General features: G+C 41.8%; 2 protein-coding genes across 5 annotated transcripts in view; both read right to left on the reverse strand.

Moving 5' to 3' along the window:
• spns2 (spinster homolog 2 (Drosophila)) overlaps positions 1-8,587 on the reverse strand; it is a 60,394-nt gene extending 51,807 nt beyond the window's left edge. For both annotated transcript variants that reach the window (XM_046411733.1, XM_046411734.1), the window contains exon 1: positions 8,077-8,587. In XM_046411733.1, the coding sequence (XP_046267689.1) occupies positions 8,077-8,308 (232 nt within the window). In that variant the 5' untranslated portion in view covers positions 8,309-8,587. The remainder of the gene's footprint in view (positions 1-8,076) is intronic.
• Positions 8,588-11,058: 2,471 nt separating this feature from the next.
• On the reverse strand, positions 11,059-25,946 carry spns3 (spinster homolog 3 (Drosophila)). Of its 3 annotated transcripts, XR_006845306.1 has the most exons (15): positions 25,800-25,946; positions 24,762-25,008; positions 24,599-24,664; positions 24,147-24,283; positions 23,519-23,670; positions 22,330-22,396; positions 22,106-22,248; positions 21,581-21,733; positions 21,289-21,478; positions 20,911-20,976; positions 20,726-20,824; positions 20,421-20,592; positions 15,953-16,066; positions 15,748-15,824; positions 11,059-11,074 (listed from the first exon to the last, which is right to left on the reverse strand). XR_006845306.1 is itself a non-coding variant. In XM_046411730.1 (14 exons), exons 2-14 carry the CDS (start codon positions 24,985-24,987, stop codon positions 15,805-15,807), a joined length of 1,605 nt encoding a protein of 534 aa, XP_046267686.1. In that variant the 5' UTR covers positions 24,988-25,008; positions 25,800-25,946; the 3' UTR covers positions 14,290-15,804. The 3 variants fall into 3 exon arrangements, 2 of the variants coding, with proteins under 2 accessions (XP_046267686.1, XP_046267688.1); XM_046411730.1 differs by lacking the exon at positions 11,059-11,074 and having other exon boundaries at positions 14,290-15,824; XM_046411732.1 differs by lacking the exons at positions 11,059-11,074; positions 15,748-15,824; positions 15,953-16,066 and adding an exon at positions 18,967-19,480.
• Between the last annotated feature and the right edge of the window lie 534 nt (positions 25,947-26,480).

Below are 26,480 nucleotides of genomic sequence, written 5' to 3' on the forward strand. Positions count from 1 at the left end.
TAGGAATTCTGTCCTAAGTGTGAACCAGAAAAACACACACTAAGAGCTGTGCGTGCATGTGTATGTGTACCCACCCCTGACCCGGGGCATTAAGAGAAAGTCTTTAACAGAGGTCAGTGCCCTCATTCAACCCCGCTTCTTTTCACAAACACAGTAACGCATACACCAAACACAGTAATGAAAATCCTGCTGCAATCTCATCCCACTCTGACAACATGACAGATATCCACAAATGAAATCAAAAAAAGAGCTGATGAAACATGTGAGAGAACGCACAAACACACAAGGCCTTATCCCGGGCCTGATTGGTGGATAAAAAAGATTGCATAATTCCTCTGCCAGGCTCCACTATTTACTCTCTCACATGTAAATGGGGGAAAAGATTAAAATTTTCCTCAAGAAGGAAGGCTTTTCAAATATAGGGCTGCTGTAAATAAACACTCTAAATATTATTCTAGCAGCTGTGAGAGCCTCCGGGAGCTACAAGCTCATAGCTGCTGGTTTTAACTCCTGCTGCAAGCAGGTCAATATTAGAATCCAATCCTCTCAAGAACAACTTGTTAATGTGTCAGAGAAAAATCCAATTTCAGTGCATCTCAGGACATTACGGTTTCATAACTTGTGACAAATTTGAGGCTGCTGTTCTGTTGATCAATATTCAGTGTCTCAGTGTGTGTGTGAGTGTGTGTTTCACAAGAATACAAAACAGACTGCATTGTCTTCTATTTTTCCATTTCTTCATCACACATATTGGGGGTCTCAGCCAAAGCACCAGACTCAGGGGAACATTTGATCATGAGCTTCACAACATGGACTTTTTTTCCCCCTCCCCTTCTTTTTAAATGTCTTTTGGAGTGTGTGTGTGTGTGTGTTGAAACAAATGAGAATGTCACAGTGTTCTTGGGGTGGCTGGGGGAAAGGCAAATGTGTAGTGTGAGAAGAGAAAAAGTCAGTTGTCTGACTAAACAAAAAGCAGAAATTGTAACTGTGTTCTAACTGATTTCCCATACATTGCACTGCAGATGAAAAAGCACTCCAACACCAAACCATATGCATTTTCTTTTCAACAACATTGCAGATCAAACATGTCCCTACTACATTTTGTTGTGATAATCAGAAAAGATGGAATGCAGGGAGTGAAGAAACCAAATTTTTTCCTATCACATTTTTAAACAGGGATGAGCTGTTATTTGACAGCATGTCAAACACAGCAAAGTGCCCAAACACACCCCAAATCTACTCCTTCCTTCCTGCAATCTTGCTGTCAGCATAGTTAGATGAATTTAAGATCTTTATTCAGGTAAACACTTCAGTCTTCTTAGTCTTAATTGGACAGGAAGGGAGGAGCATCTTTTCAACATAGAAGGAAACTGCTAATGAGATGTTTGGATGGAGACCAGGACGATCCCTCTGCTTCTGCTCAGGATTCATCTCTCTGTGACCCCAATGTCTCTTAAAAACACCTAATAAGACTGAGCAGATACTGTGTTTATAATCCCAAAGCAAACTTGTAGGTGGAGGACACAACAGCAAAGAAAACACGAGTGCCCCGTCCTTAAGTCCACACACGCTCCGCAGATGACAAAGGGGAGGTCAGTGATTATCAGGCTACCGTCACCTTCACATGTCAAAGATCAACAGGCAGCTTGAGCAAGCACTATGGTCTTTTAGTTGACTCGTCAAGCTGCTGGAAGTTAGCAGATAAGAGTCTGTTAAGTGTTTAAATGATAAGAAAGCCCCTGTATGTTGAAACTGCCACTCAAATTCTTTCCTGATATTGGATTCAGTTAAAAACATGATGGGGGGCTTTGTTCTAAATGCATATGTGGTGGGGGATTTCTAAGTCTGACACGGTGAACCCCCCACCCTCAGACACAATCCAGTCAATAGGATGGATATGAGTCACAGAGGAAGTACAATGTTAGAATGCAATTTGTTGCAATCATGCACTTAGGTTTTAAAGTACCTTAATTGCCTCAGCTAGCTGTGTCAGTGCTGCATCTCTGACTGATGACCGTGTTGGTGAACAGGCCAGACTACATGACATGCACCTGTCCCTTTCATCTCACACACAATCTTTACCTCACATCTCTTCCTCCGCTCCTCCCCCTCAATTCACAGATAGAAAACCTGTGGTCTATAGCATGGACAGCGCAGTGTATAAATATCCTCTCCAGAAAGCAAAAGCGCATGTAATGGCCTCATAGCTGTGATGAGTGATGTAGGTCGCAATGTTGGGTCGATGCCAAAATAACAGCTGTGAGAAAGGCAACGAGTCAAAAAGTCGCAGCAAAGTGACCGTATGCAGAGCCATGAAATGGTGCGCTCATAGCGGGAGGTGGGGTCAAAGGGTGAGGACTGCTGCGAGGGAAGTGCGTCTGCTTGATGGTAAAATCTGGAGTAGCCACATGAAAGGGCTGCACTGGCAGAGGAAGAGGTTCAGTCTAATTCCACTGGTTACTATTACAGACGTCGGCTAAATCGGAGCCTAAAGAACACACAGACTGTTTTCTCACAGCAGTGGGAATGGCACGCCACGATACAGACATAAAGAGATTAGCGGGATATCTGTGGGAAACCGCTCTGGAAAAGTCCACTTGGTCAGATATCATGTAATTGTTAATGTCTCCATGTAACATCTGTGGAATAGTGTCAATATTTTGCTGTCAACGGTGAAATAAAAGACATTTAGATTTTGAAAGATGCTGAAATGTATTAAAAGAAAGTGCAGAAGTGATTATATTGCCTTTCAGCGAGGTGTTTCATACAGTACAGTGTAGTATGTCTAATTCCAAACAGCTTAACATCAGATGGAAAAAGCACAGTAAGAAAAAGGCAGTAACCCTATAAAGTAAATTACTAGAGGCCCTTCCATCTTTTTAATGCCTCTGCTGTTGTTTGGGGACCTTTAATGTGAATGCCATAAAACAAGAGAGGGTGAAATAGGGAGGAGAGTGAACGGTAAAACAACCGACAGCTAAACCCCAAAGCAACTTGAGCATGGCCCACACAGCCTGTCACACAGTTTGGTAGTGAGGAGACACTTCCTGTATGTCAAATCCTGACATATTCGGCTGTAATGCCTCATGTGACTAAGAAGATCTGCTGCAAATTGCTTCTACCAACAACTAACAAATGTCACAGGGACAGTCAACATTTGGAGTTGTTGCCCAGTGACAGAGAGAGATCTACTTTATTTTTGAAGAAAGAATTTAATGTATACCTGAATCCCCGTAAGAGACATGCATACACTATCTTCACTTCTCTTCTCTTCTAGCCTCTGTGGAACTGAAAGTGGTGCGCTTTGTTTCTTTCATTTTGAGCACTTCCACCCAGAAAGAGCACTTCAGGTTGCAACAACAGACAGGAAAACACGACAAAGGTGGAAAATGAGTTCAGTGTTTACCTTGCGAAAGCTTTACCAGGAAATGTAGAGGAATGCTGTATAGGCTTATGTGAATGAGATAACGAGTAACCACACTGGAACTGGACAGAACAGTCAGGAACTTATCTGCATAGCCTGTCAGACAGGATAAATGGCTGCATCTTTCTTACAGTGCGACAAAGAGCCTGCTTTAAGAGGATTATTGCCACACGGTCATCTGTGCCTGCATGCAAGATGCCAAAAGTTCACATGCAAGGGTCCTACACTTATCCAATGGGATGTGAACATGTTTTTGGGGTATTTGTGGAATGACAGCTTGACAGAGGCAACTCATCTTAAGGTGCCTGGAAGAAGCGCTAATCTGCAGCTCCCCGACATTTCTGTTGGCCACAGATTAGGCTGGAGACACCAAACTGACCCTTTGCTGGCTGAGAGGTGGGTGACTCTGGGTGCACACAGGGGGGTGGCTAGAGTTAACACACACCAGGGTTTACTTACTTACGAAGCAAATAACATTAAGTGCTGAGTGTCTGCCTCACACATCCTCATATTCTCTGAAAAAAAAAAACACACTTAATCCATTCTTTATGATAAGCTGTCGAGGAGCTTGGACTGTCTGCTGTGGGACTGCAGAGAGACCAACAACAGGATTTAAGGTTCCAAAGCCACCTCAAATTAAATTAAACATAGTGGCCCTCTAAATCTCAGAGCTACTATGCACTCTAAAAAGCAAATGGAGAATAAGTGGATGTGGATCAAATGGCTGCTTCTAAAGGCCAGACACAAGTCATCCAAACAGGGCATCGTAACTCATCCCGCTCTGCTCCAACCTTCACTCCAATCTTGTGAGGTCAGATCTCCATCTCAATCCCCTCGCATACTTCATCAGGTCACCCTCAACTGTCCCAGACGCCACCCATTTCATCCTTGTCTGCATCACAGACAAAATCACAGTAAAACACACACAGATTTCTGAAGGATCAGCCCAGGTTGGGTCCGACCAACCAATTGAACAACTGAAGGTGCAAGTCAGTGCACAGAGTTTGTAGCTCACTGCTGTCTTTGTCTTTGACACCCTCCTTCTCTTCAGCACCTCTCAAATTAATAGTTTTCTCTTCTGGGCCTGTTCACACTTACATGTGGCCCATAAGCGCATCTGACCAAGACCAGATCACTGTGTCTTTGCCAAATCCACAACATAGAAAAAGGGAAAACTGCACAAATTTAAACTGCTTGTGGACCTCTGATAGTTGAACACACACAAAAGTAAAACAGATATTCTATGCACATTTTAAAAGTAAAAGAAAGAACAATCTAAAAGAAGTTGAGAAGTTCACAGATTTGCTCAGATTACAGTAAATTTCATTCCTGGACTGAAAGGAGCCAAAAATTGAGCTTTTCTATTCATTCTATTGCAAAACTGAGATTAAAAAAAATTAATAAATAAAAACACACATTTTCTTACGTGCAGCAGCTTAAGTCTCTACTAATTACTTTGTTTTGAAGATGCCCCTCCTCACAAACTGCTATTAAATATTCAAGCCTAGTATAAACATGTTGGCAGTACATCTATGAAAACCAGAACAAAACAAACTCATTGTGACTTCTCTCTTCTTTTGTGGTTCTCACCACCGTCTTCGACAAGTCAAGTGTTGGAATCATAAACGGCAGTTTGTGATTATGTGGTATTTTGTTTGTGTGAGTGTGTTTGTGTGTGTGTGTGCGTGTGTGTGTGTGCATGTGGCTTCACCTCTGACACTGGGGATTAACAGAAAAGATCTAAGTCTTTGGCGCCGCTGCTGTGCATTGGTTGGTGCAGTTTTCCCATCATTGTTGTGGAGCAGAATAGCCCCGGTGTCTGGAATGGTCGCCTTCTGTCTCAGTGACAATGCTTTAGTGATCCACACACACTACAGTAATGGCTGCTGGTACAAAGACCTTTTTGACGCGCTTGGACTCAACGCTGCCTGCATTCTGCGTCCACTTTCCTCTGACTGCCTGCCACTGCAGCAGCCAGCCCCTCCCCTCACACCTCCTCTCGCTCATTCAGCCCCTCTTGAAATGGTCGGCAGAGTCTTTTCTAGTGTGTGTGTGTGTGTATGTGTATGTGTGTGTGTGTATGTGCTTTCTGTGGGTGCGCGCTCATGCTTGCTTAATTGACATTAAGATCTATGAGTTGGGATGTGCTTTGGGTACCTGCTACTTAAAAGGTTTGAATGAGAACAAGAAAGCTGGAGAAGCAGAAAACGAGAGATTAAAAAAAAGAAAACAAGGAAAGAAGAGAACGCTGACAGGATATCGAGTCCTGATGGAGGACAGGGAGGACATAGCAGAGGTGACAATAGAAAACTGATTTTGATACTTAAAACAATGCAATAAGATCAGAAATTAAATCGGAAAACACAATGTTTACATTAAATGTCCCTTTTTCTTTTACCATAACCAAATCCTAATTCAGCAGCAAAATATTGACATCATATAGATATATCATACAGCTCTACGCTACACCCTCCCCACACTCACTTGGAGAAACCACCACCTAATTAATACTGCAACGTAGCTCACACAGCAGGAGAGGAGAGAAAGGCTAGGAGACAGACAGAGGGAGAATGGCAGATCAGCTCATACTGTATGTATTAGTTGTGTCGGATGCACATGGTCGCTGCTCCTCATTCTGTGAGAGGATCCGACGCACATGCTGCCCATGCATAATGCAAAACCAGTCCAGCAGCTTTCAGGTGGCAGAGATGGGAATGGATGGGACCCCTCTGCACCACATGAACACAGCCTGTCCCCACGAGGGTTAGCCCAAGCTGCTGCAACCCCCGCCCACCCGCACCCCAACACCATCTCCCTTGCTCCACCCTTTTCCACTTTCTCCTCATCTCTCTCCAGTCACTCGCTCATAAGTCCAGCAAAGCGTTTTCTGCCTTGCAATTCGTGAGATACGAAGGGTGGCAGAGACAGCAGCGGCAGGATCATGATGATAGAGTTGTTTTTGAGTCCCTTAATGAGAGTTTCCTCTCATCAAAGCACGAGGAGGTGTTAGGAGACAAGAGTAAAATTTGCAGCCGTAGAGGGAGACTAACTCATCCATGACTGAAGATGAGGATGTAGCATTGTAGTCTATCTGCTGCGACTGAGTAGTGCTTGAAGATGTTAAGATTAGATTTGGTACATCAACACATTCTTGGCGTGGCTGTAACTTGGGCGGCTAAGAAGCCTTCCCGCTGTAACGATCATCCAGGAGCCCGAGGCTTTGTGGCTTGACTCTTCGCAGTCGACAGACTGGACCTGAGCGCCTTGAGGATGATGAGCCGCAGGCATGTGGCTGCTTAAGTGTGCACATTGTTCTGTCTGAATGAGCCACTCCTTCTCTGTGCCACGGGCTACAGAGTCAAATTATACACATTTGTTTTTTTCCAGAAATCTTGTTGGATAATTATACGCTATAGAGTAAATGTAAAGGAGTAAAGGGATACAATAACAAGTGAAACTGTGCAGACTTCTGTTGGGGGACTTATCACATAAGCTAAGAAGTGTATCAGTAGACATTTGCACTTTAACCAGGATGGCATCTCTTTGTACAGAAGAGCCTACTGAACACACTTCCCTCCATTCTCCATGCTGCAGCAATATCTTTAACCCATTCACTTCCGCAGTCCAATGTCCAAGTCTTGATGTGTAGCCTGAATAACACATCCAGCTACCACACGCTTTTCAGACTAAGACCAGGTTAAAATGATCATCTGATTCAACACTTGTTCTTTTGCGCACAGTCATTAATTGAAACAATAACCATTCTTGCTTTACAAAGAAGCCATAAATTAAATAAACTCTCCAAAAGGACCCACCTGACCATTAATACGGTGTGAGACTACAAGCTGAACAATTTTAATAGTTTGGTTATGTCTTACCTTTACGGCTACACTTAATAATTACTAATCACACAAAGGCTAATTCATTTCTCATTTCCACAGAAACAATTCACATTTGAACACACTCCAATACCACAGCCTTCATTTCCATCTGTACACAGTGTTCACTTTTAACAAACTGTGTTGAGCTAGAGTGAAGAAATGCGGACACTTGAGGAGGATTAACACCGCATGGCCTCATCGCAGCATCACACAGCGAGCTGCCGCACAAATCAGGCTCCAGCCTCTTCACATGGTGGACTACATCGCACCCACAAACGGCGAGGGACTGATTCTTAGTGATTCCCACTCTTTCTCTCACATTGCAGTCTCTGAAACTGGTTTGACAGATGAGTCCACAGCGACATCTCACACACACACACACACACAGCGGGAAAGCACGCAGTCAGGTCCGTGGATGGAGAGTTGATCGCCTTAATTGATCGATCTGCAATTATCTACCAGCCCGGGGTTAAAATCATTCATTTCAAGCATTTTGTGGGCTGACAGCGAGGACGTGTAGGCTATCTAATTGATTTAAGTACCTCACACGTAGTCTACAAGCGTGAAATCACCTAACAGCCTTGTGGTTTCAGCAGCTCCACCACTGCGCTTGGGCAAACCCATTGTTCCGCCCGTCTCAGCTGAGGTGAGCTCACGGCTCCGCAGCTCACCGGCAGTGAGTGCATGTGCGATCACTCCAGCCGACAAAGATAAATAAATACAAATATTCTCACATGGCTCTGACAGAAGGAGAGGAGTCTGGTTTCTTACCGGCTACCGTGTATCTGTCCATGTAATTGAGGACGTTCCCAAAACTGAGGATCGCGGCGGCAGCAGCCGGTGAGCGGCATCTGAGCAGCGCGGCGCGGAATTTCTGCCCCGGTCTGCACGGGTGAAGGTCCGGGTTGGATTTCAGTCCGGGACTCATGCTGCCCGACAGCGTGCGCACCTCATCTGAACTGCTGCAGCCTTCAATCTCGCACCCATCGCTCTCCACACACATTTTCTGGCACGAAAGATCCAGCGCAGAGAAAAAAAAAAAAAAGAAAGAGAAAATGGAGAAGAAAATAGTTCAACAAGGACCAGACTAAGCGATGGTCTCTGATTTCAGCTGAAATTAATTGCAGTGGAAGGGTTGTCTTAAGTGCTGAAGCGCAGGAGCGACTCTTCTCGGGATCATGTTTTTCTAGCAGTGTGAGGTGACGGATTGTGCGCTCCTTAGTGTTTCTCTAAGAGCCAAGTGCTATAGTGCAGGGGGGGGGGGGGGTGTGACCCGGCTGTAAAACTCCACCTCCTCTGAAGCCCTGCAGCGAATGATGGAGCCGCACCTGATGACTGCGCTGCAGAAGCCGGGGAATTGCAACCAGAGTGTGGTGCGGTTGGAAAAACCTTTCAGTTATTTAGAGAAACTGACAGTGATGGGAAATAGGTGGGTAGCTGTGAGTGACTTCACTGATTTGTATATTTAGATATTAATAATAAAAATGTTGTGATGCTGGCTGAGAACAAATATTAGTGTAATTACTGGTGAAAAGCTACAGACTGATAGAAGTAGGTCACCAAAGTATACTGCACAGACACATTTAGAGATCAGAGGAAGCTAAGCTGAAATATAAAATATTGGTAATATTTTTACTAAAGGGTCCCAAAGGCATTTCTGGATGTATTTAGGCTATATATATATTTTCCTCTATGCACCTTAAATATCCAACATTTAACTGACATAGTTTAGGTCCCCAGTCGAATCAAGCCAACGAAGAGCACATTTAAAAGCAGACAAAAACACAGACATAATTTGGAGAATATAAATAAACCAATAAATGCACAGAATGAATATTTCTGGATAAAGTCATAAAATCACAACAGCATTACATAGAGAGGAACACACACACACACAGAGCTGGTCAGAGACAGAACCTTATGCCTTATGTCGGTCCATGCTCTCCTTTAAAGAGAAATGAAAGACTCAGATCTCAGATCAGATCAGTTCTGTACCTCAGGTGAGATGTGCTGTCTCTTCTTGATACCAGCGGTAGTAGGAGTGTCGTTGCTGCATTTTGAACCAGCAGAGGAGATAAGGCTGCCAGACTAGAGAAGTCAAAATAGAATAGAATAGTCAAAATGAGAAGAAATGTAAGCATCAACTGCCGTCTCCAAATCCTTAACAGACGAAAGGGATTTTAATTTTACAAGTGATCTAAAATGGAAGAAGCTAGTGCTGACAACAGAGCTGATTTGTTTGGCAAATAAATTTTAAACCAGAATCAAAGATAACACTTTTTTTGCATTTTTTGCATGTGAATTTACAATCAGTGACTGGGGTCCAAGAATTTTGCTTGTGGTGTTGGAGTAAAGATTAACGACAGATTAAGGAGAACTGATAACATCATAAAAACAATTACAGTTAAGCAGAACTAAGCTAAAGGTCAAATTCTGTACAAACATAAATATATTCAATTACATTACCATGGCTACTGGCTTTTATGAAGAAAAATTTTGTTTTGCCCTTTATTTTTGAGGATTTCTTATCAACTGATGTTTTCACAAGAAAGATCTGACTTGTAGACCACGAGACAAGTTCTGTTAGCAATGTAATCCCATTGCTCTTATGAATGAATTGCTCTGGCCTGTCAGTGTGTGGGAATAAAACGTGTAAATTCACAGGTTACTGGGCTTCCCCACCACAACAATGGACTCCCACAGAAGTGCACGTGCTTCTCTAAAGAACTGAGACTTTTATGGCATTTTGTTAGCCCATTTAAGTTGTTCTCTTTTATTGATTTGTATTTTTTTATTGTAGGATGCATAGATACTGTTGTAACTTCACTGTTTACTGTAGGTAGTCTAAGAGCACAAGTGTTGATTATTAGGTTATCCTTTGAGTGTGGAGTAGTTGTTGTCTAATCGTGATACCAGTGCACCATAAACTATGAGCATACAGTAACAGTGGATGCACTTTGTCCACGTGTCACTCCTTTGTTTAATCAGGCAGAAAGGAGAAATAAGAGTTTCGGTGGAATGATTTTGGAGTGTGCGTCAAAATCCCATAGAGGTTGTCTATGATGAAATAATGAATGAAAAAACTTTTTACAGTGGCACAGAGATCTCAGAGTCAATCATGCTTGCGCAAACCTTTCAATTATAAATAAAATAACTTAGTGAAAATTTTCATGATTTAAAAACACAATACCAAAGGGAAAGTGATGATATACGAACTTCTCAGCATGTTTGGAGATGTGCTGAGAAGGTCAGTAGCTGTTAGAGAATTTTGACTTCGGCTTTGCTGTGAGTCCACAGCAAACAGGTTATTTACAAGACTTCTTATCAGTGCAAATGATTTGCTGACATACCATCTGACTGAGCTCGGACTGCTTATTATCGCGCATCTCTGCACTGCACGAGTACAAGTTTATATAAAAGACAACATCAGCGGTTTAAACAGTCCACTGATGACACTGAAAACAGCTTATGATTTTAACTGAAATTTACAAAAGTTATTGTTCACTCACAAGCAGACCCATTAGAGCACTCATTCATCACTCTGACCCAAATGCCAGCCTGTCTGGGAGCATCTAAATGAGTTCTGAAAATATTCTCACTGAAAAATTATTTATGGCTCGAAAATGAAAAACAAACCTGAAAAAAGCGCATTTGTTGTCTGAGAGCAATGAAGTCATATTCTCTTTTTTTTTCAGTCTTCATCACAACAAGCTGTCCAGGGCACAGCGGTTGATGCAGAATGAGGCAGTACATCCTATTATTGGCATTCCTGGTGGTTACAGAATAAACAAAGGAGGGAAAATTCATCTGGTTCAATGAAGAAAAGATGAACACAACGCACTTGGCTCAGTTCTGACAGTTTCAGCGGTTTCTGTATTCTTCTGACAGCCACCGCTCTCCCCAACATCATTACAGTCTATGGCAGAGAAGACATAGAAGACCTTAATGGACTCTGTTCTCCACTGGCCCTGTGATGAGTTTGGATCTAACTACAGTAATTACTGATGCTACTGGCAGACCTTTGACTTATTAACTAGCTCAGAAGGAAGCGACACTGCTTTATAAAAAGGAACATTGTGTTTGTTGTCTGACGTGAAATATTGCTAAGCATTCATTCCTTAGTGAATTTTCGAAAAAATGACTTTTCACAAGACGAGCTCCTGTCGTAGGATGACTTTGTGCCCAGAAAGGAAAACTGACTGTCTCTGAATGGCTGGAAAAGGTCCAATCCTGCATGCAGATGATTGTGTCTGTGCCATCTGTGCTCTGCTAGAAAGAAGCCGTCTACATGTAATTGTTAGACTATTCCATTGTGTACAGAGTGCTATTTTGACTTTGCCAAGGCAGGAATCCCAAAGTGTCCCCAGCATGATCCTCTATATATCACAGGGAAGAGACACTGAATGAATTTGAAGAGAGAGGTGTGAGGCAGAGCAAGAAAAGTCGAGATGCTGTTGATTTAGTCTGAGTACGGAGTTCAGTGTTTGAGTGAAAGGTGGGTGTGATGAGGGGGCATTCCTGACAAGTGCAGCTTGACCAGAGGGGACATTTCCGAAATAGACTTTTATTCTAGATGAATTGGGTAGCCTAATAACGATATCCCCGTGATGTTTTATTCTATCATAGACTCTGCTTTAGAAACAAAAGCATACACCCATATGCTAATACCCTGAGAGTCAGACCTTTGTCAGTATTTAAACTAGTGGGGGGAGGGAGGTAGATATAAGATGAGGGAGGCTGAATCCTGACATCAGTGTGGGAGAAGGCTGGGTGCTCGCTTGGCTCCGCTCTGCAGGCGCTTGGCATCACAAGGGTTTCGGAGTTCAGGTCCTAATCCATTCGCACGCACTGAGTTGACATGCATTGTTTTATTAACGCTGAAATGAGAAAGTTCTGCCAGCAAAACCCAAAGCCCCTCATGACATTTGTTTTGCAGAACCAGTTTCAAAGCAATCATCCACTTACTTCCCAATAACTTTGATGTCTGACCCACCCCCCCGTTTGAATCTGGAAAGTATGATACAAACAGTGCAGCCTGGCAGGCTCAGCAGAAAATGATGAAGTGATACTGACAAGAATTGTTTTTGCAATGCTGCAGACTGACATCCAGGATAAGAGGATGCAGAAAAAGAGAAGAGGGCCAAACCAGCCAGTGGCCTCATGCAGAGGGGCTTAGGAGGGAGCCCCAGTAAACAGTTGTTCCTGTCTCCCTGTCTGGAGCCCCCACCTCCCCTCCTCTTTCTTTGGGATGTGCTTGATATGCTGCTCATGTCTGTGGGATCCTGTGTGTTTTTCCGTCGTGCAGAATGGCTCGACGGACCTATCTCTCGCATTATTCTGTGATGTGGCACTGGAAGCCACTGAGTCACTGCCCCAGTCTTCCTTCCTGCCTCAGCACAGGGCCAAGCCTCCAAGTGCAGGATGGGAGATAACCTACTAATCGCTGGGCCCAGCACCGGACCAGCACACAGGACGATAAGGCCTGGCTGTCATTGCGTGCTATCGTGTGGTTGCCAATAAAGTTTAAATGTTCCCCTGATACGTGTCTATCAGCTGGGCCTCTGGTAAACAAGTCTCTGCCCCTTTAAACTCAGTTCACAAGAACCTATATATTATCCAGCAGTCATTTCCTTTATGCTTTTACTGTATAGAAGCAATAATAATAAAGTAATCAAGTAGATTTATGTAAGATTTTTTATGCAGGTTTGATGTATTGATAAAATAGACAGGATAATATATTGATCACTGTATACTGGTCTTTGTTCTTATTTTACTTGTATATGGATGACTTGTCCAGACAGTGAAATTTGTGTAAAACTGGTCTTTGGAATGTAGATTTTTCTCCTCCCGGTTCTGGTGTTCAACAGTTATTAATCCCTCCAAATGCTGCACACTGAATCTATCTGTTAATTTCCCAAATGTGTAATTGGCAGTGATGATATTTTCAACCGTCCTCCATCTTTTGGCTTTTGCTTCTGTGAACTGTGGCTCTGGAAGCGAATTTAGATTGAAACAAATAAGCAAAAACTTAAGCAATTAAAGCAATCAAGGAGTTTTTCAGATACTGTAATTACAAGGCAGTTGGTGATTCTCCCATTGTTGTCTCGATTGGCCACATTTACGTCAAGTTAGACATGCACATTTCCCCTTCCTGTGCCAAAGAACAAGTGTCCCAGTTTCTCCGAGTACACTATGTACATTAAAGACTGGGAAGGAGAAAATGATCAGGCCTCCCTGATGTTTGGTTTAGCTAAGGAAAAGACAATATTTTGAATGAGATGTGTCAACTGAGTGCATTTTGACATCAAACATGTATTTTTGCCCTTTGCATTCCTTGATAAACAAGTCTTTTATCATATTATATCATGCTCTACACACATTTTTCAAAATCTTCTGTAATTGTCCTATTCTTGGAAGAGAAATTATCTCGTTCCATTTCTATTTGACCCATGTAATCAGTTCATGTAATTAGGCAATGAAGCATCTAACTGTGCTCATTCCACATAGGCCAGTGAGCAGAAGGGACTGAGGACAATCTTACTCCATTTATTCAGAACTGATAGCATTAACATAGGCTGGCTTCAATAGATGTCATAATATTACAACATTTTAGTACCTAGACGTTTGGAAAAAAAAAAATAGAATAGTGAGGGGCATTCAGCCTGTCAGAAACTGTGTGGCTTTTGACTGTGAGACCATCACCGATGTCTGGTGGCACTGGACCACCCCACTTCCGCTCTCCTCACGTACGTTTGTTTTTGGAGCCGGAGCCGTCTAGGCGTTGGTCAGTCTTGAGGTGTGGGCTGTGCCATTCTGACCTTTTCTCATTTGTCTTGACCTCCTGACCTCTGGACTGTCTGTGCCCAGCAGTAGCTTGCTGTAGCTACTGCTGCCCCCCACTCCCCCAACCCCCTCCTGCCATGCAATCTCAAGCTCAAGCAACATAGTGTCTGGCAGCAGAGCAGCTGAGCATTTGAATAGATCTGGGGTGATGTCCCCGCTCCTTGGAAGTGGGATCTGGGAGGTTACACTGTACAGCAGTGACTAAATATAGTGTTCAGGGGCAGAGACAGCGTATTTTATCTGCTTATTTAATTATTTATTCCGAGCTGGACTCCTTGGTCTCGGATCATCAGTCTCAGCTGATCTGTCTGGAAGGTAAAACCAGCCCTGACTCCACTGTCTGTCTCCATATCATCATGTGGATCCCCCTTGTTTGAATACATTTCATAAAACTGCATTTTTTATGTTACTGGAAAACTCTAATTGGAGAAATTTGAGCTGCTATGTGGCTGAGGTTCACTTGCAGTGAGACCAGATCTGTGTGGTACCGTAGCTCATATTTATAGACTGCATGGGTCTTTGTAATTACCCCATTGCCATGGCTGTGTCTGTGAATCAGCTCTCTCCAGCACAGTGGCCAGCGAGCTTCTGAAAACAGGAATGCTAAATACACAGGACCAGAATGTGCATATACCATTACAGGGTGAACCTCAAATTTGGCAGCATTTGAATTTAGCCCACATTTGTACTCCCTGGTCCAGACAAAGTAATTTGCATGACAGTGAGAAATGGCCCGATTGATCAGCCCCGTATCAAAAACGTAGTCACGCACAAACAGGAATAATCATTTACATGGCTGACATTGTCTAAAAATATCACACACATTTGTCAAATCAAGCTGAAAATAACACTTTCTTCCACAATGCTGTTTTTCTTCCAGAAATGTTTCATTCTTTGGGTGCAGCTGCCTTATTTGCATTTGCAAGCACCAAACTCCTGTGATAATTTATGCCGACTGTTTAAAAAAATGCTGCATGTGTATATATATGTGTGTGTGTGTGAATTATCACCTCCAAAAGCCCAATCAACACATTTCATTTGTTCTTGTATCACACATAAAATACACAAATGTGTTAGTGTCAGTGTGTATTGTCTCTTGTATTTCCCCAACACCGCTCCTCTTTTTCTGCTAGCACTTTACAGTAAGGTGACATGCACATCTCTCCTCACTAGCTGAAGTGTAAGGACAGGGAGGCCCACATGATGTAATGTTCCAAGTAAGTGTCGGTGCAGAGGGCGGAGAGCGCTCTTCCTCTGTATGATGTCACGTCACTGCAGCAGTTTTCTCTTGATAAGGTCAGAGTGCAGCTTCCCATGCACAAATGTGGTTTGAGGTCTCTTATCAGTGTCCAGTGGCTGATGTACGGAAGGGTGAGAAAAACCCACATATGGAGTAGATAAGCTGTCTCTGCTCTTCCAGTAATGTTTGTGTGACACGCATGAGCCAATTTGTGGTTATTATTGATTTCATGACAGCATTCTGATTGAATGCTGACTACTTCCTTATTATATATATTGACATGTTTTTACGTGTGCCTGTGACTAAAACACAGCTCTTTTCATGACTAAAATACTCCCCATCCCTGAGTAAACACTCACTGTATCCGCTCTTCCCCTCGGCTCCTGGCTCCCTCATTGATCGGCCTGGACAATTTATTAGCCATTGTGACAGTTTCCTGTACAGCCAGGGTCGACAGGGGAAACGGAGAGGTATGCAGATAAAGTGCTCAGAAACATTGTGCACAATACCTATTGTGTTTTAATTGCAGGTTGAACTGTTACTTCTCGAATGTTTTCCACATACCTTTTAGCATGCGTGTGTGCTTTCTTGTTATTCCACATGCATGTCCTGCTGCCCAATCTATTCCCACAGCATAATGAGTAATCGCATAACTTCTGGAAAATTGCAAGCTTGAGGCTGAAATGTTCAAAAACAAAAGGAAATACCAGTGAATTCCACAATAAAACAATTAAATCTTTAACAATTGCTTGGTGTCCTTGAACTACAGCTTTCATTTGGAAATGTCAAGTTCAGTCAACAGCTTCAACACTCAAGACGGAAATATTTTGTCAAAAATGTGATAAATCAGCAAATAAATTCAGCCAAGTTGTCTTCCTCTGCAGCAGTCAATGAAAGTTAACCAATTCTGACCTTGATCTTTGACCTCCCTGTGTGGTTTATCCCAGTACAAAACAAGGAAGACATGCAATGACACGCAGCTGTCAGCCTGGATTTGCCAGGGGACACCTCTGCATCAGCAGTCTGAACGGTTTAGATGCTGATTGACAAGGGGCTGTCATACTACAGGGCATGTAAATATGTGCTGTTGGTCTGGTTTGTGCTGGCCTTTGACAAGAGCAGCCAAGCTTAAGATGATAAATGTTAACACCTATCATGTTCCATGAACTCAGCAGAGGTCACAGACATGCACTCGAAGTTTAGGGTTCAGAGAATACCAAAAACAAACACTCAAACGAAGTGCAAGTGTCACAGGTAGACACACATATTGTTGCTTTTACATAGTAACACAGACAACAGTAAGAGGCACCTACACTATATGGACAAAAGTGTTGGGATACATGACCATTAAACACATTTGCAGGACTGGGCAGTATATTGATGTTTGAAGGTTGCACATGTATGCTGTATTTTGTATTGAAGACAAAAGTAGCTCAAGTAAGGATATTTGCTTTTGAATACCCAACATTAACTTGTAGGCTACATCCTGTAGGAGACTTTCATGTATTTCGTGTGTACTGTAACCCCTAACACTGCCTTTGGTGTGGTAGGGTTGGTTCCAGCCACAGGTATGCATACTGCACTCCGTGTGGGTTTATGTTACCAGGATTATTTTGCGTTTGTGCTGTTGGTGTGTGCAGGTCTGAGATGGGTGTCCACATGCGGACAACATAGATCGTGGAAACATAAAATTAACAATATAAGCTAATTATTTTCCTGCTGTAAATGTTTGCATGTTAAAATACAAATATATTATAGATATGAAGATATAGATGAATACATACAAATAGATGGGTGAATGTGTTTTTTCCTTATTGTTTGTCCCTTAAAGATACAAACTCAGTGAATTATTACTAATAAAAAAATAATAGTTGTTTGCCACGGCAGATATAACATTATGTCATTACTGCAAATTGTTTTCCTAACAGGAATGCTAATTACCTCAGTCATATCATTACAACAGGGTTATTACATGAACGGTGCTGGCCAAGACACACAGGGATATTAAAGACCATTATTGTAAAGCTGCACATTATGTTCATGCTGCCTTAGCAGCTTCAATCATAGCTGTTTTCAGGGCAGTGCTGCTGTAGGTCTCAGTGAACATCTGGCAAATCCATTGTTGCTCACTTATGGAAGGCAACTGCGACCCCAGAGATAGAATTTTAACAGTAATGCAGCTGCGCCATCTAGTGGACACATTTAAATCAGTTGAATACAAAATAGAGTACATTATTCTATTTTATATCCCAAAAACAATTCAAATAAAATACATTATTACGTTTCATATATATTTGTATTTATTAATTTGTTCATATTATAACAGTCTTTCCTCATCACTTTGATTCATTTGCTTGAAAAAACAAACTTCTCTAAACTGTGAGTGTAATTATCACAGCTGTTTCCTGGGACATCACAGTTTTATTGCATGTCTGCAAAAGGTAGTAATTGGGCAAAATGTTTTATCCATGCTTGAAAACGTAGTTATTGTGTCAGTAATTTGGCCACTAAAATGAACCGTCTGTTTTGTTTACACACACACACCACTTACTGTAGTACACATAAATGTCAGTTTTATCTAATTGAATGCAACTATTTCACACTGAGTCTGTTAGATTCAAACTTTAACAGCAGGGAAACGTTTACTGGGAAGTCAATAAGGTACTATACTGTACTTAGAAAAAGGTGTACAGTAAATGTATTTGTGTAGCAATGTGTTACATGTACTGTGTACAGAGAGTACACCTTTGATCTTTCATGATCTTTCAGAAATAATTTTCATTCAAGAATTGAGCCAAAACAAATAAAAAAAACTGATATAGATAAACATTTCTGACATGGACAACATGCAGACAGAGTTTGGAGACACTTCTAGTGCTGAAGTAGTGGAAGTAGAATTATGAGCTGGGCTTCCAGCAATTGTTACAGTAAACAGAGAGAGTAGAAAATGGAAATCCTCCATCTTGAGCCCCATTATATGAATATGGTGTGCTTCAGCCTGACGCCCCTCTGGTCCTCATTAGAAGGCAGCAGCTGCGTGCTGGCTGGGACATTCGTAAATGGAGAGGTTAATACAATGATCCTCAATATGGACACCTGGCCAAATTCAGCTTACTCTGCCTTGGGTTTATGAACTACACTGAGGTGGAGAAGGGAGGATCTGCTGCCGAAACTGTCCACATAAGCATTGATGTTTGTCAGCAAAATTCAGGAGAATCATTAAGAAAAGGAAAGCAAGGAGACAACAGTTATCTACAACTCAATTTGGTCATTTTGAAATCCTGGTGTCAGCAAAGCCGTTTTCTCAGGGCTGGGCTATCACTTGCAGGAAGCTTAATGTTTCTTTAGCTGTACACCAACATATTCACAGTTTGTTTGTGTTTGTTTTTTTAAGGGCTTCTGGTATTGCCTGTTACCATATATTGTGCCAAAATTGTGCAAAAAATGTAAATAGAGAAAGTGCAACTTAAAAATGTCTGGATGTCTTGATAGCAGTAGCTAAGTATGTCAGTAACACCATAGATAAATAGACTGATAGAACTGGACAGAGTTCTGCAAGGGAGAGAATGTTCCCAAGACCTTTTTTAAACATTTATTGAAAAGTCAAAAACAATATTTCCATTCAGAAGATACAAATGTTTACTTTTCAACAACACTGCACAGTGCACTGGAATGAGAGGTACTTTTGTAATAGATTGTGATTTTTTTTCTTTGTTAAAATGCTAATGATTGTGCTTTCCACATGCCTCTGGTCCAACAGCAGAGGATGTCCTATGGTGGGCAGATTGCAAAGCTCCCTGTGGCAAAGTTTTGATTTGTGATCTTGGTTTGTACAAAGAAAACTGACCAGACTTCAAGTGTAGAAAATACAGTTTTGTTGTTTCAATATTAAGAATTTTTGACTGCAGTTGTCATCTGTAAAGAGATAAAAGAAAGGATCTCTTCAACATCCTGCTGTCCACACCAGCAGATACTGAGTTAACATCAAATATTTACAGACAAATTAATTGCATGGTGTCTTTAATTATTTCTCCTGGTTGCTCATTTCAATGGAGGGCTCAGCAGCAGGACCTTGCTGTGGCGGAGGATCTCCTGTTAACACACACATTTGAAACATTTGACAGTGAGCAGTTTGAAACATGGTGAGCAGACAGCAGTGAGCAGTTGTTAGTGAGGTTGAGCAGGTACGCGTATAAAAACACACACACACTGGTTAGTGCAGGATTAGAGAAGTGTGTGTTAGCATGTTGGATCATGTCAGGATCCCTCCTGCTCTTATCTGATAAAGTAATGCCAGCTAAGTTGTCTGTGCAATTGCCTCACACAACAATTAACAATCCAGCAGAATGGAGAGAATGAGGTCAACTCAGAATCAAACTAGAAAGACAAAGCTGTCTTTATCAAGTCTGGCCCACCTCTGCTTCTGAGCTACCAGAAAGAAAATAGACTGCTAGTGTGCTCTTACACCATGTGCCCAGGAAAGGAGAATTTCATCTTAATTGAATCAGGATGGGTGCGATCTTGTAGTAAGTGTGCTGAATAATGAATATTGTTCAGGAGCGGCTGGACAGTGAGACATCAACACAATGGTGAGGTGTGCCAGTGTGTGGTCCACACATGCGTCCTGCAAACATACACTAAATCAAATATTCTCAGAATATTTTGATTTTAGCCAAAGCTCAAAAGAACTCAGAGTGGTTCTGTTTCAGCCATGGTTGCAGACATGTGTCTCATGTCGTTTGGTCCAAGTCCTTTTTTTCGGGGCAATTCAAGTCACAGGTTGTGTCAAGTTGAGTCCTGTCGAATCAGTACATGTCTAATAATGATGTTATTGGACACGTTTCATAATTTATACAAGTGAGACAAGTTATTCGAGTCAAGTAGAGCAGACATTTATTTTCTGTCAAGCTGCAAGTCAACAAAAAAATCGTCTCACGTCCACATATCTGCATGGGTGGATCACCATTTCATTTTGTTTAGTTGTTCCAAAGGGAATAGAAGGACTTTAACTATCCAGGTACAGTACACATACCTTCAACCAATCGCTGAACTGCATTCCTGTCTTCAGTGATGTAGCGAGCGGTCAAGAGGAAGAAGACTCCACCCAGGATGCCAGCAGCCGCGCAGATCACTAGGCTGTACTGCAGGCTGTGGAATTTCCACTCCAGATTCTCAGCTTTAGATTTGTGTATAGCATCAGAAATCTATTGGTACAGGTGTGAAGACAGTTTTAGCTCTCAATGGTACACAGAAAAAAAGAGATTTACAAGAACTCATAGAGGTACTACTGATGTGCAGTACAGTTTAAAGGAAAATTGACAATGGGAAATATCTCACCACTCCAACGAGGTAAGGACTTCCAGCATCACCCAGGAGATGTAAGACTGTAATCTGTAGAGCCTCAGCTGTAGCCCTTCTGGTTGGTATAACAACATACTGAAGTAACAGAAAACAACACGTTGGCTTCAAGTTTCAGCAGACTGTTTCCCATTCTTAGATCCACATGCGCCATTCAAACTCACCAGCAGTATATCAGCCATGACAGCCCAGTTCAGTGATATCAGTACTTCAGTAAAGAAAATGAATACCTGAAATGAGACATTTAAGCAACTGATCAGCTGATAAATCATTAAGCGATTCAACAATCACTTCATGAGGGAACAACTTGACTTTTGATTCCCCCCATGAAAATATCTCTACTCCTTTCTTTAAAAGGTAAAGTCAGGAGATCAGCAAGGTCAGTTGTATTCATCCACTGAGGACCATAAATATCTGAACCAAATTTCATGGTAATCCATTTGATAGTCAACATATCAGTGGGACTGACAGATCAACATTGCCATCTCTAGAGCCATTTCATAAAAACCATCATTTAGCAAAAACAGAAGTTTGTCTCTTACGTATGTGGCCGGAATGCTTTCTGATGCCACAAAGATAGTGGCAAAGAGGCAGGGGACAGATGCCAGCAGGCCTATTGCACAGATGAGTGGGTCAGCATAGGTCACCTTGTTCCTAAACCATCTAGATAAACCAGTGCCAAGACCTGCTCCCAGAATGCCCGTCACCACCGTCAAAGCTCCAAAGGTATAACTGTAAAGGCATCAGAGAGGGACAGAGCTGTTAAAACTTTACCAGGACTGAGGAGGATAGGAAGCATTTGAAGGGTGGTGCAGGTTAAAGCTCATGCTGCACCTGTCTGTGGGGTTGCAGGGTTCTTGAGTACACACTGGTCGGAGTCCCAGAAAGACCTGAGCTCTGGACAGGAAGGTAGGCGTCCAGAAAGCCAGGGCTCCAACATTAAAGGTTGTAGCCGTCACTCCCAGTGAGGACCACAGATAACTTTTACTAGGATCAGAGTAACAAAACAAACTCTGTTACGTTTAGGGACTAATACAAAGTATTACCATATGAACTAGAGATTTACCAGAAAAGTGTATCTTGGTATACAACCAAAACTTTCAGTACTCTTATTCCCAAAATATGTTGGAAAACATTTAGAGCTCTGATACATAGTTGGTCCACCAGAGAGCACTGTTTATATCTGCATCATAATTCTTTAATGACCACAGGATCCTATTCAAAAATGTTCGTTTTTGTTATTGTGAAAAACACCAACATTGGCTGAAATAACACGATACCTTTAGACTCTAAATCAATATTTAACTGGTCTCAAATATCTAGCACAGTGTTAATCCAGTATTAGTTCCCATGTTGTACTTTTTCAGAAGATACTTGATATCCTCTAGGTATGAGCTCTGCTCTGTCACTCCCTCTCCGTGGGTCTCGGCGGCCCCCCTGGCTGGGTTAGGGCACAAGAAGACCAGCAAGACAAGTCCCACTAAACCCAAGATTGGAGTGATCTGGTAATAAGGAAAAATGTTAAGATATCTGTCACTCTGTATCTGTGAGTGTATTGATACTAATAGGGGAAATGTTCTCACCCTGAGAGCCCAGCGCCAGTCCCCTGTGAGAGTAGCAATCCCTGCCCCTACTATGTAGCCAAGACCACTGAAAACACAAACAATGGTAAAACCATTTGAGTGATCATAATGACATAAACAAGTTTAACAATCTGCTAGATCTGTCCAAGGTACAAGGTACAAGGTTAATTTGGTTATCATTTCATAACACAGGTTTGTACAATAAAAAAATGCAAGTTGCAGTCCGTTTATACAACGCTGAAAAGACAAATTCTATGAAGAAATAATAAGTCATAAACATAAACTATTGGTGGTGGCGTGTGGAGGATATGTTTCTCATAGCCTGAAGAAAGAAGCTGCTCTGTAGTCTCAGTGTTATGATAGCACATACTTCACTTTTGTGTTGCTTGCCAGCTGGCAGCAAAGCGAGCAGGCTGTGGCAGGGGTTCATGTTATCTTTTAGTATCCTTTGGAGGCACCTCACCTCACTGTTATCACTGATCATCGGTAGATAATGGTGTTCCAGGTTTTAATCACCAGTTGTATAGCCCTCCTATCCTGACAGATGATGTGCGGTGGTATCTCAAGAAGAAAACAAATCTTTGCGTGTTTAACTACCTGTGATTTGCATAGCAGTTTATTTGCTAAAAGAGTTACTTTCCACTACTGTCTGCCATTTTTTAATTTAGCAAGTGAAAGCTTTCAGCACATTGTGAAAATTAACCTGGGAGACTCCATGTTGTTGTCATGGCTTTGTTATCACTGCAGTAAGGCATTTGAAGTCAATGTTGTCTTGCACTGTGTAAGTGCTGCATTTAATCTGGAAGCTTCTAAATATGAGGGCAAAGCCACAAAATTCTCATCAACCTTTTCACAACATACATACATATTATCTTTTTCATTAGATTTCGGGGTGGCATCATTTGTAAAGGAGCAAAAGCTGTACCCAAGGAGTCATGGAAACTCGTTTCCTGCAATATAGTTTATGTAGCGTCATATTGGGATATGATGTTACATAATGGGATTGGGGGCTGTCCTCCCTCGTTATTTACTTGGCCCTTAAACCCCAAATGCCGGAGTTTTCCACCAGCAGCGAAAGCACCATTTGCATGTTGGACCAATCCATGCTTTTGATTGCATTTTCACTCTCCAGACAATGATGTTTAGTGATTAAAATGTGCCAAAAACCTAGATGGAGTTGGTTTCTTACCTTCCAACAGGGATAAAGATGTAGAAGACACAGATCATGGTGCTCCGTTGAGTGCCAGTAAAGAGGTCACCGATGATGGTGGGAGAAATGGTGGAGTAGCTTGCCTCTCCTATCCCGACCATGGCTCGCAGCAGTATCAGAAGCCAGAAGAGCTAAAGAGATCAAGACAGTGGCATGGAAGCAGATCATGATTCAGGCCCAAATACCAAAAGGATCCTGTCACAGCTCAGAACAGGTCAATTAATCAGAAATACAGATTATTTTCTTCCAAAAGTGAGTGCAGAATACAAAGGGATGTCTCTACTTTACCTCATGTTAATGTTTATGTTCTAGACTAAACTAATACCAATATAGTAAAATACTAAAAAACTACAATTTGACAGTTAATCTTTGTTGATTAATAAATCTTTTGTTTAAGCGTGGGCTTTTCTTTCTGGCCGTCTGGATACCCTGAACCATAAACCTCCTGTCCGCTACTCAGTGCACCACAATTCAGTAGCATTTCCGGGGGTGACTGCAGAAAGATGTTAGATGATGAAGGAAACCTGTTGCATGTGGAAGGAGGTGGCATCATGTCATCATCTTGCTTCTTATTTCTCATAACGCACATGCGAAACATCTCACTTACCGACTCAGTGACAAAAGAGCTGCAGGCTGCAGTCACAATCCACACACTCAAACCACCAATCATGATGTATTTCCGGTTGTAGCGGTCACCAAGATAACCAAAGAGAGGAGCCAAAAGTAAGAAACTGCAGATGAAGACTGTAAGCACATGTATAAAGATTAATTATTACTTTGTAACATGACAAAAATATTTGACATGAAGAAAACCCACTTGTGAAGCAAATGAATATGGACTATCGAAGCAAAGATCTCTGACTAATTTTAAAACAAGAAGTGTCATATACCTTGGTGTGTCTAATTTTACCATTCTGTCTTCCTCATTATTAGCAGCTCTCCGTTATTCACTTGCAGCACATCATCTTAAGCAAAGCAGGGCAATATTTGGACCTTCATAATATATGCGTCTGTGTTTGAGTGTGTGAGCGTGTCTGACACGGAGATGCATCACCGTACCTGTTTGTAGCAGTGCAGCTGTACTGTCACTTATTTGAAAGAATTGTTGAATGTTGAGGAGGACGCCTATGTGACAATAATAAACCAAGAAACAAAAAGTGTGAAATGTTGTTTGTTTATCTGCTTTCTGGTCTTGTCATGTGTACACAAGAGGTTATATCACCTGCTATTGTGTACCGTTCCATGTAGTTAATCAAGTTCACGTAGCAAAGCACAGCTACAGCTATATAGGCACGTCTAGGTGATATAGCTGGTTTCTCCACTGCCTGGGGGGTAAGTGATGAAAGGCTGTTTACAAAAGAGCCATAATGTAAACCAGAGTTGGATCCCAGACTCCATCGAGGCATCGGCCTGTCATGGGGCGATGACACTGATCCCTTTGACTCCATAGCGAACAGCTCTTTCTTCACCTGGAAATGGAGAATACATCATCAAGTTTTTGAGAAATCATTTACCCTCTGTGCCGCAGCACTTTGACTGTGGTTTGGTGTGTGTAATTGGACAGCTCAATAAAGCTCAATGACTGAATAGGGACAATAAATTTTTACAAGTCGTCGTTTTGTTTTTCATCTTTAAAATAACGCAAGATGACATCGCAGAGTAATAAGTGCTTCTATACCGCTGCACATTTATCAGCCTTATCACCCATGGTGAGAAGCGCTGCATTTCTTATGATTTGCTTTTGAAGTTCTGTGCCTCACAAGTCATCTCGTGTGGGGAAAAACAGTTAATGTGGTTTGTCACAACACTTAAGAAATAACTCTTGTGACACATAGAAAAGCAATGACACAACTGTGTAAGAGCAAATTGTTGCACATAAATTATGTCAAAATAGAGACAGAAAAAGGAGAAGGTGGATTGTCAGTCTATACACCACAAGAACCAAACACTAGATGTTTTTGGAGGTGAAATTGGTAAATGTTAAATAAAAGCATTTTGGTAGATTATTTACCCCCCAGGCATTTTTTCGTGGTTAGAGTTAGTGCTGTGAAAACAGTAAGACTATTGTGCATAATTTATGGTGCAGCGCTGTTTCACTTTTAAAACAGCAGCTTGCAAAAACCAGAGACCTGACTCATTCTAAGAAACACACTGACACTGATACTTGTGGGTGCATTCATATCATAAGGCTATAAACTTTCAGTTTCCTCCTGTTAAAATTGCCTGTGTACATTGAAATTTAGATGCAAAATAGACTCACGTGCTTGTTGTTGATGTCAATGCAGTTTTCTCAGTTCACTCCATATTTGCAGTTGTCATGAGGGCTCTCACTGTGTCTCTGTGGCTTGAAGGAGCTAACAGAGGCCTCAGCTCAAACATGCCTCAAGAGATATTAAGTTAGGAAGGGAGCAGCCCACTCTGGGATGGGCGTACGCTTTCACAAAGATCTTCACTGTGATGCAATGCTCTAAACAAGCCAAATGTAATTTTTCTCTTGCTTTTTTAATTCATTCTTCTAAGGTTAAAAAACATTACATGACACAAGTCAAACTAATTAACAGATTTCATCAATTTGTTTACCCAACAGATGGACATACAGGAAATACAGGTACATGCTCAGCGACCTGGTGTGTTAACTGCTTGAACTGCAAGAATTTTTGATTACTGATTGACATCCTTCATCATTCATTCTTCAGACAAGCGAGAACACACACTAGTCGGGGTCTGAGCTCACTTCACACCTTCAGCTAAAGAAGTACCCAGTGATAATAGTGTTAAAGGATGTAGCAGTTAATATCATACTATAAGATGTGAAGGGGAAAATGTCTTGGTCTAAAAAGTTAAAATTGCCAAAACAAGTAATATATGTTACATGTCACTAGATTCAAGATTCAATGATTCAAGATTGGCTATGCATTTACATTGTGATGATGTTTTCCTA

Source organism: Scatophagus argus, chromosome 14 (assembly GCF_020382885.2).
Source record: "Scatophagus argus isolate fScaArg1 chromosome 14, fScaArg1.pri, whole genome shotgun sequence".
Classification (NCBI taxonomy): Eukaryota; Metazoa; Chordata; class Actinopteri; family Scatophagidae; genus Scatophagus; species Scatophagus argus.